The sequence below is a fragment of the Musa acuminata genome, chromosome BXJ3-8 (genome assembly GCF_036884655.1).
Source record: "Musa acuminata AAA Group cultivar baxijiao chromosome BXJ3-8, Cavendish_Baxijiao_AAA, whole genome shotgun sequence".
Taxonomy (NCBI): Eukaryota; Viridiplantae; Streptophyta; class Magnoliopsida; order Zingiberales; family Musaceae; genus Musa; species Musa acuminata.
This window is the reverse complement of record NC_088356.1, coordinates 45825180-45843719: the sequence shown is the minus strand read 5'-3', so window position 1 is coordinate 45843719 and position 18540 is coordinate 45825180. Positions and strand designations below refer to the sequence as shown.

Genomic DNA, 18540 nt, shown 5'->3' with positions numbered 1-18540 from the left:
ATCCTGAACAATCTAAACGTTAGGTACCGAAAGTGATTAAATATTTATAATTTTACTTAATTTTATAATTTTTTTGGTTATGTCATGACACATTTACACTCATATATCTATTTTTTAAAATTTTAAAAATAAAATTTAATTTTACATATTATAATTATATTTTTAATAAAAAAATAAAAATATATTTATCTGAATCGAAACTAAAATCGATCGTATCGAAACCAAAACAAAAACTAACAATTTCTATTATAGAATTAATACTTGCAGTTCGATTCTAGTTTTAAATTTTACTAAATTAAAACCACCGATTTCGAAATGGATCATGAAAATTAAGCACAGTAAAGACGTGAGAGGATCATCTTTAGGCCAGCCGACAATTGTACATCTCTCGTTACTATTTACACTTCAGGGGACAAACTATATATCGTGCCCTTGTGGCGTCGAATCCTCCCATCGCAGCCGTTGGATCATCCACGGAGCGCTGCCGTCCACCAGGGAAGAAGGGGGCGGTGACAACGGAGAACAGATCCACAACCGACACGGGCGTCCCGTCCCGTTACTGATTAACGAACTGCGTGGAGCATACAAACTAATAATAATAATGGGATCTGCAGCGGTGCCCAAAGCTCTACGATGTGCACGCCCGTCGTAACGGCGGCATTCTGTTTCTTAATACCCAATCCCATATTGGATCATCTAAAATACTTACTTGGTAGTCCCGATGCCTGATGAACGGAAAAGGATTCAAACCCAATCTTACTCACTTGCTCACCCGCAGCTTACTTTATCCTCCTCCCTTGTTATCAACACTCGGGGTGACGTCAGCTGCCCCAGATGACGTTTCGGTTGACTTGACACCACCTGGTCAAACAGACCGAAACGTCGGTCGAGGCATATTAACATTCTGCTCAGGCTCGATCCTTCACACTACGCCAACACCGCTGTCAGACGTTACCAGGAGTACGATCCTGCTCCCTGCAAGCAGGCACATCAGGAAACAGTAAGCTTCCCTATAAAAACCCTTGCGTTCGGCTCGAGAAGGGAAGAAAAGGAAAATTCCTTTAAGATTATCCACTGACTTGATCGTTGGAGGGGTCGGGTCGAGCTCTCTCGACCTGACCTGTGTGCAAGTGCTAAGACGGAGGCCCCCACAGAACGCCCAAGCGAGGAGTCCCCTCCCAAAGGAAACGGTGACCCCGTCGCGATCAGACCACCACAATCGGCGGCCACCTCAGTAGTCTCAAGGGTCGTCCCAAGAAGATTCCTAATCATTCAGACTCGAACCCAATCACGTCGGCCTCGATGCCACGACTTAAGATTGTTTACACTAAAAAGTGCACGAAGAAGATGCGACTGTGATACTCGGGGAGGAAAGAGGTCATCGAGACCGTCCATTTGAGGAGCAAGGCATTGAGCTGTGATTTGGCTGTTCACCTCGGGTATGCGTCCTTGTATTAGTTCGCTCCTGAGCCTTTCCCGTTTGATTTATCGATACTCGGGCCCCGCCTTTCATCCCCCGAGGCATCCTTCTTCCTCCATAAGTAACAGACACAACAGCAGCAGCAGCAGCCGCAGCCTCAGCCTCTCTCTCTCTCTCAGTCTCCCCCTCTGTGCAACCAGAGTCGAGCCTTGTTTCAACATAGGAGGATGATGAGATGAAGAAACATAGCAGAGCGAGTCCGTTCTCCTTTCTTCTGCTATTATCCTCCCTCCTCCTCCCTCTCGCCTCGTCCTGCTCGGGGAGCCATGGCCACATCCGGCGGCTGCGGCAGCTCCTCCATGATGGCCATGACGCCGATGACTCAGCTTTCCCCAACCCCCACCTCCGCGACGCCTACATTGCCATCCAGGCCTGGAAGCTCGCCATCATCTCCGATCCCTTGAACCTCACCGGCAACTGGGTCGGCCCCGGCGTCTGCAACTACACCGGTGTCTTTTGCTCCCCCCTCCCTTCCGACCCTAACCTCACCGTCGTCGCCGGCGTCGATCTCAACCACGGCGACCTCGCTGGCTACCTTCCCCACCAGCTCGGCCTCCTCGCCGACCTCGCCCTCCTCCACATCAACTCCAATCGCTTCTGCGGCACCCTCCCCCGCTCCCTCCGCCGCCTCGCCCTCCTCCACGAGCTCGATGTCAGCAACAATCGCCTCGCCGGCCCCTTCCCTGACGTCGTCCTCCGCCTCCCTTCCCTCCGCTACCTCGACCTCCGCTTCAACGAGTTCGAGGGCGCGGTGCCACCAGAGCTCTTCGACCGGGATCTTGACGCCATTTTCATCAACCACAACCGCTTCGCCTTCGACATCCCTGAAAACCTCGGCAACTCCCCAGTCTCCGTCGTCGTCCTCGCTAACAACCGCTTCCACGGCTGCCTGCCTGCCACCCTCGGCAACATGTCCCGGACGCTCAACGAGATCATCCTCATGAACAATGGCCTCAGCTCCTGCTTCCCCCCGGAAATCGGCCTCCTCCGGAGCCTGACCGTGCTCGATATCAGCTTCAACAAGCTCGTGGGGCCGCTGCCGGGCTCCGTCGCCGGAATGCTCAGCCTGGAGCAGCTGGACGTCGCTCACAATCTTCTCTCCGGAGGGATCCCGGCCTCGATCTGCGCCCTGCCGCGCCTCAAGAACTTCACCTACTCGTACAACTTCTTCACCGGCGAGCCGCCCCAGTGCTTGGCGGTGGAATCGTTCGACGACCGCCGTAATTGCCTCGCCGATAGGCCGAGGCAGCGCTCGGACCGCCAATGTCAGTCCTTCCTGCCTCATCATCCCGTCGACTGCTCCACTTTTGGCTGCAAGCCCTTCGTACCGGCACTGCCCCCGCCGCCTCCTCCGACTTCTCCGCCACCGCCGTCACCTCCTCCACCTTCTCCGCCACCGCCGTCACCTCCTCCGCCGCCTTCTCCGCCACCACCGTCACCCCCTCCGCCTTCTCCGCCACCGCCGTCACCTCCTCCACCACCTTCTCCGCCACCACCGTCACCTCCTCCGCCATTTCCTCCACCACCTCCGCCACCGCCGCCACCGCCTCCTCCTTCTCCACCACCGATACCTTACTGTGTCCGGTCGCCACCGCCGCTGCCAGTCTACTGCCCACGATCTCCTTCGCCACCCGTCTACTGCGCAAGATATCCATCACCGCCAATCTACTGTAAACAATCTCCACCGCCACCTCCACCGAACTTCCCTCCACCACCTGTGTATTTTCCGCCACCAAGCCCACCCCATTCTCCCCCTCCATCTCACCCATCTCCACCACCTCCGATCAATTCCCCCCCGCCGCCGCCAAGTTCACCGCCGCCTCCGCCACCCAACTCACCCCCACCTCCGCCTCCATCGTACTCCCCACCTCCGCCTCCGCCTCCGCCTCCATGTATAGAGTCTCCTGCGTCACCGCCTCCATGTATTGAGCCGCCGCCACCTCGGTGCATCGAGCCACCACCTCCTCCGTGCGTGGACCCACCGTCACCCTCACCCGTATCCGAAGAAGTAGAACCACTGCCGGCTGTTGTTGGAATTTCATATGCGTCACCTCCGCCGCCTCCTATCTATTAATTCATGTGCAGATTTTCTTGGTCACCCTCGTACCTCTCCATCGCTAAAGCTATCGTCTCCCTTTTTTTCCAGTATTCTTGGCAAATCTTCCGGTGAAATATTCCTCCATCAAATTCTACATTATCCTTCTTCTCCTCTCTTCTTCGTGGTTCCTCCACCAGATCGCCCGACTTGGATATTATCAATGGCGCGTTCTCCCTCCTCTACTCTCTTCTTTCCCTTCTCATATCATGGTATGATTGATTCATCGAGTATACTCAGAATGCTACCTCCGTTGGTAAGCTTCCTGTCCTACATTGCTCGCTGTTATTTCTGTACGTTTGGATGTGACTGCATGCTTCTTGATGCGACTGCTGTGCTCTTGTGCAAGAAATTTGATCCCTCGAACTCGATAATTGTGGAGAGAAGTGGTGGTCTGTGTTCTTTAATTAATTATTAAATCTACCTTCAATTCGAATAATCCTTCAGCTCTACAATATTTTATCTTCAAATAAGAATTATAGTTTTTTTTTTATGAGCACAAATATATAGCTGAGAATACGATACGATTCAAAGAAAACGTATAGCAATATATTGATTCAATAGTAATGAACTCCAAAGTTTATCGTATTAGAGTAAGTATCAACGAAAATAATTAATAGTCTCTTTTGTACAAAAGAGTTATGCTCATAACAAATAATTGATGATCGCTACATATTAGATCATATGTTTATGAGATAAAAAGTTATCATATCAATCAATGCTTACTTATCCATTTATTTAAATCAATTATATGGAGTAAAACCACTTTGATAACGAACACATTATGTTTAATACATATAAATCTCTTCTTTTTTTATGTCACATGGCATATATATATATATATATATATATATATATATATATATATATATATATATATATATATATATATATATATGCCATGTGAAAAGAGGTTAGAACATTATAATGCATCATCATGGTCCTCCCACTCCATTAGGAGGAGCATTATGATAACTGATGCACCATTGGCTCGATTGAGAACTATATTCATCATATGACGACCTTAAGCCAAAGATAAGGAGTGGTGAAACTTAATATCATAAAATGATTATGGCTTTGATGAGGGTCTATGTCTTCTAGGTAGACAAATCTTTAGATAGATACAAGTCCAACATCCATCGATTTCAATGTATTGCTTATAGTGAGGGTCTATGTCAAGACCACTCAACTTGAGTGGTCTTGACATATCAGACCATTAGGAGGACTCCCCTGAGAGGTGGTGGGTGAACTGGTTCCCTTAGAGTTGGAGGTTCCATCAGTTTGTTTGCCTTTGTCGATTCCTAATGGAGGGGGAGTGTTTGGCTAGTTAGTTATATGCTTTGGTAGCTCTCGTGCCTGCCTCTCCTTCTCTTATATTGATACGAGCGTTGATCTAAAGACCCAATGAGACCCTTGACTACTCTATTGCCTCTTCATGCTCTTCTCTCGATCGGGAGGATTTAAGGGCCTTTCTCTTTTTTCCTATTATCGGTTGCTCAAAAGAGAATTCTCGAGAATTTTAGTTCTATAAGAATAAAAGCTAAGTCACGCATGAGAATTTAGAAAAAAAACTCAAGTATAAAAACAAGGAGCTCCAAATACACTCATTTGGGAGATGGCATTGGATTTAAACAAGACACGAGAGATTTGGAAGGATCACACCCTTTAGAGCTCCGACGAAGAAATATAGAAAAAAAATATTCATTCCAATTCTTGCTAGTGCTTGGTGCCCCTATGGACCTTATATTTGTTTTGGGTTGAAAGGAAATATGTTGAACCACAAATGTTATTGCACGAATGTAATAAGATAAGCATCGTGTCAATGCGAAGACCACGACACTCGCAAACGATACAAGGTACTGCTATGAGTTTGATGCCACCTAAACAAGTGAGGTTTCTCTTGTATAAGAAATATCATAATAAAGAAGGGAAGGAGGAAAGGGAATTAAACTTGCACCTCCAGTGTGTCAATGTAAGTGTAAAAATAATGATTTAGCATATGAAACTGATCATAAGATCGAGCAGTGAAGAATAGAGATTGGAGATAGCCATAATCTTCATAACTAACACAAAAAAGGAGCTTATCATGAACTATAGCGCTTCACTATCCGAAGGAATCATCATGAAGGGACATCCTCCCCCGCAATAATTACTTTTAATCTTTTTGAGGAAGAAGAGTAGTTAGTAAAGGTTGAGAGAGGCAAAATAATTGATAATCAATCTAATTTCTAGAAAAAAAATAATAAAGTAGAAGACATTTTGGACCTTTGGAAAAGGGTTTCGAGAGATTAGTGAATGCTGAAATTTTAAAGGTTCGACAATGCCAAAATTCTTAGTAAGCATAAAGACAATGAAAACTAAAAAATTATCCTTTTCTTAGGGGTTGTTGATCAACCAGTGACTTTGTCACTCAAACCCTCTCTTTGCTCGATGGATCAACTAATGGGGCGACATGCCCATAATTTCCTTAAATTTTTAAGGGTTCAACTGGATGTTGAGGTCGAACTACTTACTTGATTGACTAGGGAAAAATCGATAGTTAAACAATGATCTCAGATTGTCGAGACTTGATTCACATCCAGGCACCATAACCAAGACACACTAAAAGTGGTTATGCATACTAACTCCAATCACACGAGTGGATCAACATCTCGGCTAATGCAGTCGACTTTGATTATGAAGCTTCCTTTTCTTATTGTGCAATTGAATCTTACTATCAAGTATCCTTCATCCTTGACGACAAAATCTAACCACGATTTGCCTTCAACACAATCGAATCCAACCATAAAACATTCCTACTCTTACACTGATGTGAAACTTCCTTTTATTCTAATGCAATTGAATTTTACCATGAAGTATATCCTTCATCCTTGATGATGAAATCTAACAATGATTTGTTTTCTATACAATCGAATCCAACCAACCACAAACCAAGATTATCTTCAACATAGTTGGGTGAGGCTAGAAGCAGCATTGATCTCCAAACAGATCAAAATGGTTATTATGTTCTGACATCTTCCGCATACTGAAACACAATAAAAATAGATGATAAAAAAACTCAACACATAAACATATCGACCAATGTCCTCGTAACAGATCCATGACATCTTATCCGATTCAACGTCCTCCCAACACATCGACCAAGTGTCATACCCACATCAGCATCGGCTCGATGCTACCTCAGTCTTATCTGCGATTGATGACAAACAGTCGGCAGCTAGATGATACAAATTACAATCATCCGTCATGGTCCCCAAGGAAAAATAACTTAAAAGATAACCTACTAGTTTCCGGAAATTACTACAGTTCCGGGCTGAAACAATCATCAACACGATTAAAGAGATCAAACAAGTGCTTCGCGCATCTAGGAAACCTGGACAAGCATACAAACACGTACAATTGGCACATCAAGCCACGCTTCAGTATATGTATGAAAAGCAGCAAAAAATAAAAATAAAAAAAGAAAAGACATTTGCCAGAACCTTCTCATCAAGAGAAGTTCTACCTCTCTAATGCTATTATTACAGCACATCTTCTCGCTACTGCCATTAAAAATCAACTTGAGATATTCTTCACTGCACCAACCCTTTGGCTCTCTTAATCAGACAAGCTAGCTCAGACTTTTCAATCTTAACGCCTACCAGGCAATGCATGGAGAGATCCAAGGCATGAACCAGTCAGCCGTATCAATGCATGTTTATCCGAAAGGATTTCCTCCAGGAGGAGCAAATGTACTTGGGGGTTGTGGTTGGTAGTTTCTGGTTGCTAAATGCTGATCGCTCCCTGGTAAATTAAAAGAAGCTCCTTCCATGTTAAAACCTCTGATTGCTTGATGCCTGCAGCCATATAACCAAAACTTAGCCGCTTGTAATTTGTGGCGTAATTCAAAAGAACAAAATTACCGGTAAAAGAAGTATTATCATATAGTGTTCAGGTACAAACTTGTGATATGTATCCAATTAATGTGGAATGTTATAATCCAGTATTTCACCAGATTTTTTATTAAAATGGAATCTAAGAACAGGTAAAGGAGCCATAAAAAAGAAATCACAAGAACCCATGAGCATGACATAATACAACTTTAACATCCCTATAAGTGAAACACAGATTTCTAACATTTAATCAAGCTTATAACATACTGCATAGATATTGCAAATGAAACAAATAATACGCATTGCACTTTTGACAGACTGATGACCACTGCACCAAATCTATTGCTTCTGAATCATTTACGACTTCCTGATCTATGAATACTCTAAGTAGGTTCAGATTGATTGTTGAAGAAAATAAATACACAGAAAAAAACAAATTAACTCCAAGAGACTTACGTCACAGGAAACATAGCTATAGTTGGTGACTGGCGTATAGGACTTGCACCTTGCTGTACCATATACGGACCTGAAGATTGAATTCAACCATTGGCATCAATGAATTATTAGTCAATTATGATAACATGCCAGAAAACACAAATTAAAAGATTTATTATTTTACTTTGAGGCACAGCTGACAGAATTTGCTGTTGGGGTAACCATTGTTGGGTGGGTAAGCTGGATGTATGCAGTATGGATGAATGACCATCCACATTTGGTAATGCTCCTTGCAGCGGTGCCAAATTTGGGAACTAAACGGAAAGAAGGAATGATAACAAATGGAACAAAGAATAAGTGAGCAGCTGCAGACCTTAGTCGTTTCTTGAAAAGTTGGCAGTCAAAGTAACATAAACTCAGAAGAGACTTGAATCATCCACCACACGAGTTGTTTTAGGGCATAATTATGTTATTATGCTTACGAATAATGAAGTTCCCCACCAAAATTACTAACTGTTACGTGAACGCGATGTCTAACATTATATGTGAGGATATAGTTGGAAGTAATATAATCTGATGAAAGAATACAACTCATCCATCTGATAACATTGTATACAAAGTCAACAAGTCTGTGCTTGCATGATTCAAGTACCAAGCACACAATTATCACAACAAAAAAGTAATTAGTGAAATTTAGTTACATTATGATCTGGTGGCCATTGTAGATGCCCTGACTATTCCTAGTAACTTAAGAATAGTACATAACAAGCAAGTGTTTCCCATCATAGCATCACTCCAGTTCACTCCACATGCTCAAGAAATCAATTGCAAAAAATTAGTGATATTACAAGAGGAGGCAGACACATTAATAAAACAGCACAGAACATGTTGGGAGAATGATGAAAAATCAATGTCAATAATGGTGTTAAGAACTTGATTCAAGAATTCAGTAACAGAGTACAACAAGAATTAAGCAGATGCATTAACAAACAGACAAAAGAGAGGTGGCAAAAGATACGATTACTATTAGTGGCATGCGAAGAGAACAGAAGAAGGCCTAACAAATTTTAATAAAAAATATAAATAAAATTTTAAATACTCTTTACTAAATATATGACTCTTTATAAATCTTAATGATGGCAAAATATCAACGTAGCTGATTTCAAGTAGTTGAGACTTTATGACTTTGTTGTTGTTGTCATTGTAGTTTAGGGGTTGTTCAAGAACTTATTGTGTGTAACACGAAAGAAAGCTGTTAGCATGACCTTTATCCCTTTTCTTCCCAAGCTCACATATCGTCCACTTCAGAATTCAAGAAGGACTAATTTATGTTCAGAATAGAGTTGATTGGAATAAACAAGGAAAGATGAACAATTTATGATATAGTTGCAATCTTATTGAAGCAAGCATTTCTCTGACAAAATATGACAATTTGGTACCTGGATTTCTCAGTTGACAGGCCATACTATCCTATTACTTCAGTTAAACACATTCAGAAACTGAAATTGTTTAGTTCAGCCAAGATCAGACATTAAACTGATCAGATTGGGCTGTCCTCACTGCCCAATTCTGAAATCTAAGATAGCCTGAGGTTAGTGTTGTTTTTAGTTGTCTTATGCATGTCAGGGAGCCAACCTGGTTCAGTACCCAATTCGGTTGCAAGGTTGGAGTGCGGATATGAGTGGATTCAGCTGGATCCCTGCAAAACCCAGCCATGAAGCATCCCAAATACCTAAATGTGACCGAATCTAGACATAAAACGTCTCGAATCCCTGATGCGACTGATTCCATCCATGTAACATCTCAACTCCATGACTGAAATTGACTTGATTAAATCCAGCCATGGAGCATCCCAAATGCATGACATGGTTGATTCAGATCATGAAGCATCCTGGGTCTATGACATTGACATGCCAAGTCAGAGGAGCATCCCAACCCTATGGCGTGGTCAAGTTGAATTTAGAAGCACCTCGACCACCCAACGAAATGGAAATCACCTAGCAATTTATTTCACCAAAACATTGTGCCCTGACACTCTACGTGTATCAGAGCACAATGGGGCAGATGATATGGGAAGTTTACATCTTCACCATCCCAACACTCATATCAGAGACTCCACCACGACATTTGAGTGACTCCTCAAGTCCGAGAAATGTCCGCCAAACTCCACGAAACCACTCTCATGAAATAACTTCCCATGAAATTCTGATGCTTATTTGACCCATCTTTAAAAGGGCTTCAGGTACGAAAATAACTTCTCTTTCAAAAGCCCTATTTTCTCCACACATTTAACCTAAGTATCAGAGGGGCATTCGTCGGACCTATCCATACACTCGTTTCGTGACATATGTCGACCTTACAACCCAATTGGATTTGGTACTGAAATAGGTTGGCTCCCACATGCACATAGGACAACCAATGGTACCCACATATCCTTGATCAAAAAATGTTTAGATTCTCTGTCATGCAGTACAAAGTTTAGAAAAATTAAGGTGTTCAAGTGTATACAATGTGGAAGATTCATTTTGCTCATCAAACTATTAAAGAATCAAATAGAGAATACCCACTATTTATGCAGTGGATCATTACAGAATCCCAAAAAGATAAATTTGTTAAAAAAAAGACTCCAAAACATATTATAATCATCACTATAGTCAACATACCGTGGAAGCATGGACTAACTTTGGTTCATCAACAAAAGCAAATGGGTTTGATGATGTCAAAGAATGAGAATAAGCTGGCAGAGCCTGCAGTGGAAAAGGTTGCAAGTCATCATAAAAAGTATGACATTGCAGAAAGTTTCCCATTAAAAGATGAGAAGCAGTAGCACATACAACTGCAGTTGGATATTGTGTACCATAGCCCATATAGCGCTGAGATGTCTGATAATAAGAGAATGGAGCCAATGTTGATGGATAAGTCATGGTAAAAAGATCCTGCAATTGAGTTGATAGTCATGAAGAATTCCCACTGCTTCAAGCATGTGAATCATCAATCATTACAAGACCCTGTATTCAAATGATTACCGCAGGAAGTTCTCTTCTTCCACTAGGCTTTGCCTCTGAAAAAGAAGACTCTGGTGAAACTCCAGCGGTGTGTTCATGAAGTGGTTTGTACACTACTTGAGATGATTGACCAGTTAGAGTAGCTGTGGTTCCATGTGAATTTGGTGCAACCTGAAGTGAATTGTGTACAAAACCTAATCAGTTATTTACTAAATAATCTAACCAGGTTAAAATATTGACAAATAAAAATACCTGGTTGCTTGGAGCCCCAATAACAGGTGTGCTGAATGGTAGATTACTTGACTGAACGTTATGAGCTTGGAGTGGAGAAAGCTGGTGCTGCTGCATGGTTGGCCATTGCCCAGAACTAGTCTGGTTGGAAAACAAATTGATCCCAGCAACAGATACGCTTGGAGTCCTAGCAGCAGAAGCAGTCTGCGGAACTGACAACTGGGATAGCACAGATTCCAGTGTGCTTACAGCTGGTCTCACCTGGGTCACCTTCAATTGGGAAGAGTCATCAAAAGATGCCCAACCTCCACTTTCAGCAGGCAAAGAGGCAGTTTGTTGGGGTACGGATTGATTAACAGCTCCAGCAACAGGAGGAACAGGATCTGCATCAAAATCAATCAAACTTCCAGAGCTTACCAATTTCAGCTCAACTGAATTCCCAATACTGGATCCTCTGCTACTTGAAGATGCCACATTCTGAAATATACCCTAACAATAAGTATCTAGCCTTAATAGTTTCCTATAAGAAACTCATGCTCAAGATTCAAGCGGGAGAAGTAACAATCCAGGAAAGAAGTTTATTTCAACTTGCAGTAACCATGCAAAAGAAATAATTTCAAAATAAGAAATTCATGCTCAAGATTCAAGCAGGAGAAGTTACAATCCAAGGAAAGAAGTTTATTTCAACTTGTAGTAACCATGCAAAATAAGTAATTTCAAATTGTAGTAACCCTGCAAAAACAGGTCCCACAGGTGGATAAATTGGAGATCGGTCAAGAAGTATGACTCAAGCAAACTACATTTCCATCTCTTGGATGACACCCATGTATAATATCCATATCCTTTTTGAGTCTCATGCTTACAGATCAGTGGGTTTCATGACATCTCAATAATGCCTACCAAGATATCATCATATACCAGACACAAATCCAAGCAAAAGTGCATATTTCAGGTATGATTCAATTCCTGATTATGAATTTATTGTGAATATCTTTTTAAGTAGAATAATGAGATTTTCCAGGTTCTAGTACAACATAATTTACATATAACTAGTAAAGGATTACATGAGAGGTAAATGGATAATCTACTGAAGAAGATTACACAAAGACATTGCCAAAATGGATCAAAAGCAGTAAAATGTATAATATTTGCTTAATATATGGTTATATAAAATTAACAACAAAACAAACCTATCTTAGATGAACTAAGTGACTGTGTCATCCTAGTTTAGTTCCACATCCAATGTGGATGAAGAATTGAGTGATTTACCATTAAAATCCTGGAGGTTCTTCTGGAGGTCTACATTCTCAATGGATATACTCCTCAAATATTGTAGTTGTTTTTTTTATTACAAGCAATAAAACAACTGCAACCAATAATATCAATATAAACAAACATCCAAAACAGGACAAAGAGGCAATCACTTTGATCTTGAATCAAGCACAAGTTTGGGTAAATATTTGAAATTTGAGAATATGATGGTTCATATCTGGTATGACGAGTTTAAGCAAGTGCGCATAGCATCACCATATTAATGATAAGACTAAGACACTAATTTCCACCAGAAGGAAAGTGCATAGGTGCATACACATGCAGACAAGATTAATTTACATAAAAAGCACATGAATGTGCCAGAAATACTGTATTATTAGACACTATAAATTTCACCTGTACAGGTGCAGAAGTACGAGGGAATTGAAGTCCACTTGGTTTTGCAGGGTCACCAATTGGAGCAGGTGGAACATTGATGACTCCTCCAACAGGTTGTACCACAGGAGATTTAGATGCATCAACATCTTTCTGTTGGTTTTGTGACCTCTCCTCAATCTTTGGACCATCAGGAAACTGCTGGTCCACAATATTGCGCTCTTGATTTCTGTGTACAGATTTATCATCTCTGTCAAAGCGACCAGGGCTTGTTCTGTAGTTGTATGCAGGACTTGCAGAACCAGGTCGTTCACCATAACTTCGCCCATTTGTATCATCATATGGTGGGCTTTTGGAACCCCTATTTAAATAAGAATCTTCAATATCACCCTACAAATTAGTAAAATTTGTCACAAGCAGATATGGTAAGGGATATCATATGCCTAGGTACCACAAAATAAGTATCACAAAAACCAACAATGTCAGAATCACACTATATTCAAGATGATAAATGTAGCAAATATTTTAAGATCTTCCAGAACACTAAATTATCACCTTCACTCTTGGAGGTCTGTCAAAACTTCTTTCCCCTGCATATCTCCGGTCCACATAGACATGCTTAATGAATTCTCTAAGTCTGTCAATATTACTGAAACCAAATGTTGAATAAGTTTACAACCTAGACAGGTACAAAAAAGAAAACACTAGAATCAGCAGTAAACCTGTTATCAGGAAAGGAATGATGCTGTGGGTCCCACTCTTTGAAATAAATTTCTTTAGCACGCTGCATATAAAGGACAAAGTTAAAAGATATCACAGGAAAAGTCAGAAAGAACTATTTTTTGAAGAGGCATCAGATTAAAGAAGTGCTTGGATGGGCAGCTCTCCAACCTCATTCCCTCCTTCTTGAAGAGCAGAAACTTCCTGTGAAGTAAATTTGGCCATGGATATAGACTTTACGCGGTGTGTGAACTCTCGACTGAAAAATATAGTTGTGAGGTCAGCAGAGAAGCAATGAAGAATAGTATGTCATCCAAGATATTCGGCAAAAGACTCATTATCAAACATATATATTTTTAATAATCTTCATGATCATAGATAGGTGCATGCCAATCAAGAAAGAGAACCAGTGACCAACAAAATAAAAAATAACTAAAAGGAGTTGACAAGAAACACTTACTGTATTCCGCTACAATTTGTACATATGAATGTCCAGAAATTTGTGCATACATATTGAGGCCCCTGTCGATGAGAAGTAAATTAACATAGGCCATCTTCCATAACAAAGGTCATCTCACTTAAAATCCCAACTCTAAGCAATGCAACTTAAAGGTGTATGAGCTAGATGATAAAGAAGTCACAAAGCAACAACAAACTAGTCTTGGTAATCTGCAATATTCAGTCATTCTTCATGTAGTTGTTCTGTTACGCAAATTACTATGACCATATTCAAACACCAGCCATCACTATATGATTAAAAGTCCCTAGGGACATTTGTGACACACGACACATTTTGAAGAGATACGAGATACATTTTTCATTTATGAAAAAGGACTAAATCACCCCACGCACTCTCATCCCCATCTTTTATTATTTCCCTCGAAAAGAGAAGCACAGGATGAAGTACTTGGTCGATACACTTGCCACACATGAATGTTTGTATTATAAGAACAAAAAAATAGCATCCATGAAGAAGGCCAAAATATATTGCAGAACAACAAGAAGAACCTCCAGAATCATATAGATTACTTTAAGACAGTTATGGAGTGATTTTTATATAGATAAGCATACATCAAAAATACTCATGGAAATGGAGTATATTACTTTGAAACAAGATGGTGTGGCAAAAGACTAACATAAAGTAAACATAAAATAAGTAAAACAAACAAAGTTGTCACATGGAAATGGAGTTTCTCCTCTCTGTTCCAGCTGAATACAACTGAAAACTGTGAAAGAAGACTAACATAAAGTAAATATAGAATAAGTAAAACAAACAAAGTTGTCACATGTGTCACTAGAGTCGAAGAAAATGTAATGATCAGATAGAATTTTAGTACTAGAATCGTTCCTGTTAAAAGTTTCATTTGTGACCAGTCATGTACTAGAATTTTAGTTTCTCCTCTCTGTTCCAGCCGAATACAAAAGTTCCCAAGCAGACAAAAGGGGGAGGTGGCAAGCAAAGCACATGAGACGCCCATCTGGTAAACTATAAAAAAGATGAAGAAAATCAAGGTACATCTGTCAATTTGAGTGATGCTACTCAAGGCGGAAAAGAGAAATATAGCTGGCATAGAATTTAATTTTTTACGGAATTTAGTGTGTCATGTGTCTCTCACTCCAAAAAGTTCTCAAGGAGGCTATAGTTTTACAAAGTATCATTTGGAACCTATATCTTTTTCGTTTTTTTTTCAATCTCTCTGTATGTCTGGTTGATGCCCCATGCGTTACTGAACCTACAAGTAAAACGAGAAAGGGTCGCCAACAAATGCTGAAGGAACCAGAACAACTAAATTTTAGATATATCTACATATAGTATGTTAAATCGGCAGAATTAACCTAATTCAACGACATGAAAAAGGAGGAGAAGTTGAGATCTGGCTAGGGTAGTTGGGGTGACGAAGAAATAATGAAAAAGAGATACTGATAAGAAGTAATACCAGACTATTGCAGTTGATGCATCTCCGATTTGCAGGAAGCTTCAGGAGCCCGCGGATGATCCTTTCGTTCTTCTCATCCTCCCTCACCCGACTCGCCATCGGAATCCCCCTTTTCCTTGCTCCCTCTAGAAGCGACCCAAGTCCAAGAAGAGGTATAGTCAAGTAACGGAAAGAAAGAGCAGCCCGGAAGTCCCAAAGAAACTGAGGGGCTATGCTAAGACTCCTCAAGATCTGCAGCCTAGCCAGACGGAAAAGGGAGGCACAGAAAGAAAGCAAGAAAGGTCAAAGTGTGAGCAGCAAAGAAACCTTTTTTGTCGTCACTTTATCCTTTTTTTTTGCTCTCGATTAGGGCTTAGGATAGAGAAGAAACTTGGACTCTCGCGAGAGCAGCAGTTACTAGAATATGGCGAAAGAATTGGAACCGGGAGAGGGGGCACGGATGACGGAGAATCAGCCGCATCGATCGATCTGTCCAGATTCGGGGATTTTTTGTTGCTTCTGCTTCCCTTCGGATGGGGCTGCTGCTACTGCCGCTGCTGCTGAAGATGGATATATAGTTAATCGATGATAATAATAATAACAGTAATAGTAATAGTAACCGAGAAGGAAAAAGGAAGAAGAGAGAGAGGATCGCAAGAATCCTCGTTGACCTCCGCTTCGGATGTCATTTGAAAGGGAGGAAGACGGTCTTCCCTTCCGTCTCTCTGGATTGGAGCAAAATGTTTCGCAGGTGGGCGACGGGCGCCTTTGGCGGCCCAAGCTGCGTTCACGCCCCCGCATTTGTCCTTGAGAACGCCCTGAATTTACACATACGCCACCAGCGCATTTAAGTTTATCGCCACCTTTGGCGGCCCAAGCTGCGTTCACGCCCCCGCATTTGTCCTTGAGAACGCCCTAAATTTACACATACGCCACCAGCGCATTTAAGTTCCATCGCCACCTTTGGCGGCCCAAGCTGCGTTGACGCCCCCGCATTTGTCCTTTAGAACGCCCTGAATTTACACATATGCCACCAGCTCATTTAAGTTTATCGCCACGTTCCCGTTCTACCGAATCGGAAGTGGAGCTCCTGACCATCCGCTGTCATAATTGGCAATCTGATTCTGTCGGCAGATGCATGACCCGTAAGAGTTGCTACATCATCAAAAGTATCCTCGATCCGCTTGTTTATCATGGATCCCCTACCTGTCAATCTGCGCTGTTGCTGCACAGAACATCTGCGCTGGAGAGATGTTTGTTGATCGAGTACAAGAAACATGATCGATACATTTCCATTCTCCGTCACCCTGCGGCTAATGCGCATAGCATAGGCTGGCTCTTCTTCTGCAGCGGTGTTTCAAGGAAATTGCGGCGTGCTAGATAGATACATTTCCTTTCTCTTGCGCGTTGCTTTCTCTATGATCACTCCTGCTTACCATCTATCTCAAACTTAATTGTGCTTACCTCGGTTTCTTCCTGCTCTGTTTTTTCGGAAAATGATTCCCTCTTCCTATAGTTAAGTCCACCGGAAGAGGTTCTCCCCGGTGGCTTTCTGCCAGGTTGGGAATCGAAGCACCGAATTGCATTTTTAAGTTTACTGTCAAGTACTATTCGTTCCTTCAAGAATTCTTCCCCCCAACACCACACACGATCATGACCTCGACTTGGGTTTTTGTCCGGCTGCATGTGATCGATGTTCGCGAGCCGCCCCAGCAACGCCATTAACGATTAGAAATCAAACAGTATTCTCCTTGTATTGCTAAGTGTTAATACCCGGTCACGACTCATCACGACCATCCTCGAAGAGGGGTAGCAAATGTTTCCGAACTAGTGGCGGCCTTGTTCGGCCTTACCATCAGCTCTTCTCGGGCCAAGAACGGAAACCAAGGAACAGATGCTGCATGCAGGGTGTACACTTCTTTCCACGTCCATCTCTCTCTCTCTCTCCCGATGCCTGATGGTTGGATTTCCCTGTTGATAACTATCTACACTTGCATGCAGGCATTTATACTTCGTCCGCATCTGATCTGGAGAACATTGTGGCTGTTAAGCATGCCAATATATCAAGCTCTGCTATTCGCTACGAAAATTGCAAGTCATCTCGAGTGCCGGGCCTTTTTGTTGGTCTGCTAATTCCGCGTATACTGACGGCCCTTATCAACCAATGATTCCTCTCACTGCCTGCTGCAGGTCTCATGTTTGAGCTATGGTGACACAGAAAGTCGAAGAACCCTGGACCATTCAACGTACTATGCGCATCTATGATGAATGCAGTAATAGTTTCAGATACGCAATGCGGGAGCCGGCGAGAGACCCGAGCAGGAGAGGACAACAAACAGCCTTAGCAGCATTGCGGACATGAAGCAACCCATCATCAGGCTACGCAGGCCTGCAGTGCGCCTGCTTAACGATGGTTCTCGTCAATCCGGAGTGACATAGGAGAGAACTGTTATGGTAAGTAACTTTTTCGGTCGTGACCTCGGGGTCGACGCGACTGGTTCAGGGCTCCAAATGACTGTGATCAGACGTGACTCCCCTTGGGATGTTGTGGTGGCTGACGCAGGGGGTCTGGCTGGAAAGTTCTGCGACGCCAAGCGGATTCAGTAGCGGTCGAGTACCTGCACACAGGTCGGGTCGGTTGCTCGGCCCGACCCCTCCGACGATCAAGTCAGTGATACGGAGAGGAGTTCTTAGTGAGATAGTTTTCCCCCCTTTTGCCCGTTGGGAGCCAAGGGGTATTTATAAGCGGGTTTGATGTTACCTGATGTGCCATCCTGCCGGAGCAGGGTCGTACCTCTGATGGCGTCTGTGGTCGTCGTGGGCGTTGCGTGGAAGACTGAGCTGCCGCAGGGTATGGGGGGTGCCAGTCCGCGCCTTCCCCTGCCTCGGCCGACCATTAGGGGTCAGCCGAGGAGGTTGTTTGGGTACGGTGGGTGTGGGTGCGTGTCGTGTCGTTGTTAATGCTCGTTCTGGGGTAGTGTGCCGCACATGGTGTCCGACGTGGAGGTATATTACGTCAAATCCGGAGTGTTATGTCAAATCAATTTTTTTGCCCCTATCAAGAACAATTTTTACTGATGCGGCGAGTCAAAGCTCGCATGCAATCATTCCTACGAGAACGTACCATTTGCAATGAGCT

General features: G+C 42.7%; 2 protein-coding genes across 5 annotated transcripts; one reads left to right on the top strand and one right to left on the bottom strand.

Annotated features, from left to right (window-relative positions):
- Positions 1 to 1318: 1318 nt before the first annotated feature.
- LOC135644580 (leucine-rich repeat extensin-like protein 3) lies at positions 1319 to 3910 on the top strand. The gene has a single exon (XM_065162282.1). The coding sequence runs from the start codon at positions 1656 to 1658 to the stop codon at positions 3552 to 3554; it is 1899 nt and encodes a 632-aa protein (XP_065018354.1). The 5' UTR covers positions 1319 to 1655; the 3' UTR covers positions 3555 to 3910.
- A 3004-nt stretch (positions 3911 to 6914) lies between these two features.
- On the bottom strand, positions 6915 to 16197 carry LOC135645532 (probable ADP-ribosylation factor GTPase-activating protein AGD14). Of its 4 annotated transcripts, none has more exons than XM_065164011.1 (15): positions 16073 to 16197; positions 15729 to 15961; positions 15423 to 15547; positions 13946 to 14007; positions 13657 to 13744; positions 13488 to 13549; positions 13321 to 13414; positions 12787 to 13155; positions 11140 to 11607; positions 10909 to 11058; positions 10717 to 10818; positions 10546 to 10629; positions 8067 to 8196; positions 7904 to 7973; positions 6915 to 7411 (listed from the first exon to the last, which is right to left on the bottom strand). In XM_065164011.1, exons 3-15 carry the CDS (start codon positions 15519 to 15521, stop codon positions 7273 to 7275), a joined length of 1917 nt encoding a protein of 638 aa, XP_065020083.1. In that variant the 5' UTR covers positions 15522 to 15547; positions 15729 to 15961; positions 16073 to 16197; the 3' UTR covers positions 6915 to 7272. The 4 variants fall into 4 exon arrangements, with proteins under 4 accessions (XP_065020083.1, XP_065020084.1, XP_065020085.1 ...); XM_065164012.1 differs by having other exon boundaries at positions 15729 to 15958; positions 16073 to 16193; XM_065164013.1 differs by lacking the exon at positions 16073 to 16197 and having other exon boundaries at positions 11140 to 11595; positions 15729 to 15870.
- Between the last annotated feature and the right edge of the window lie 2343 nt (positions 16198 to 18540).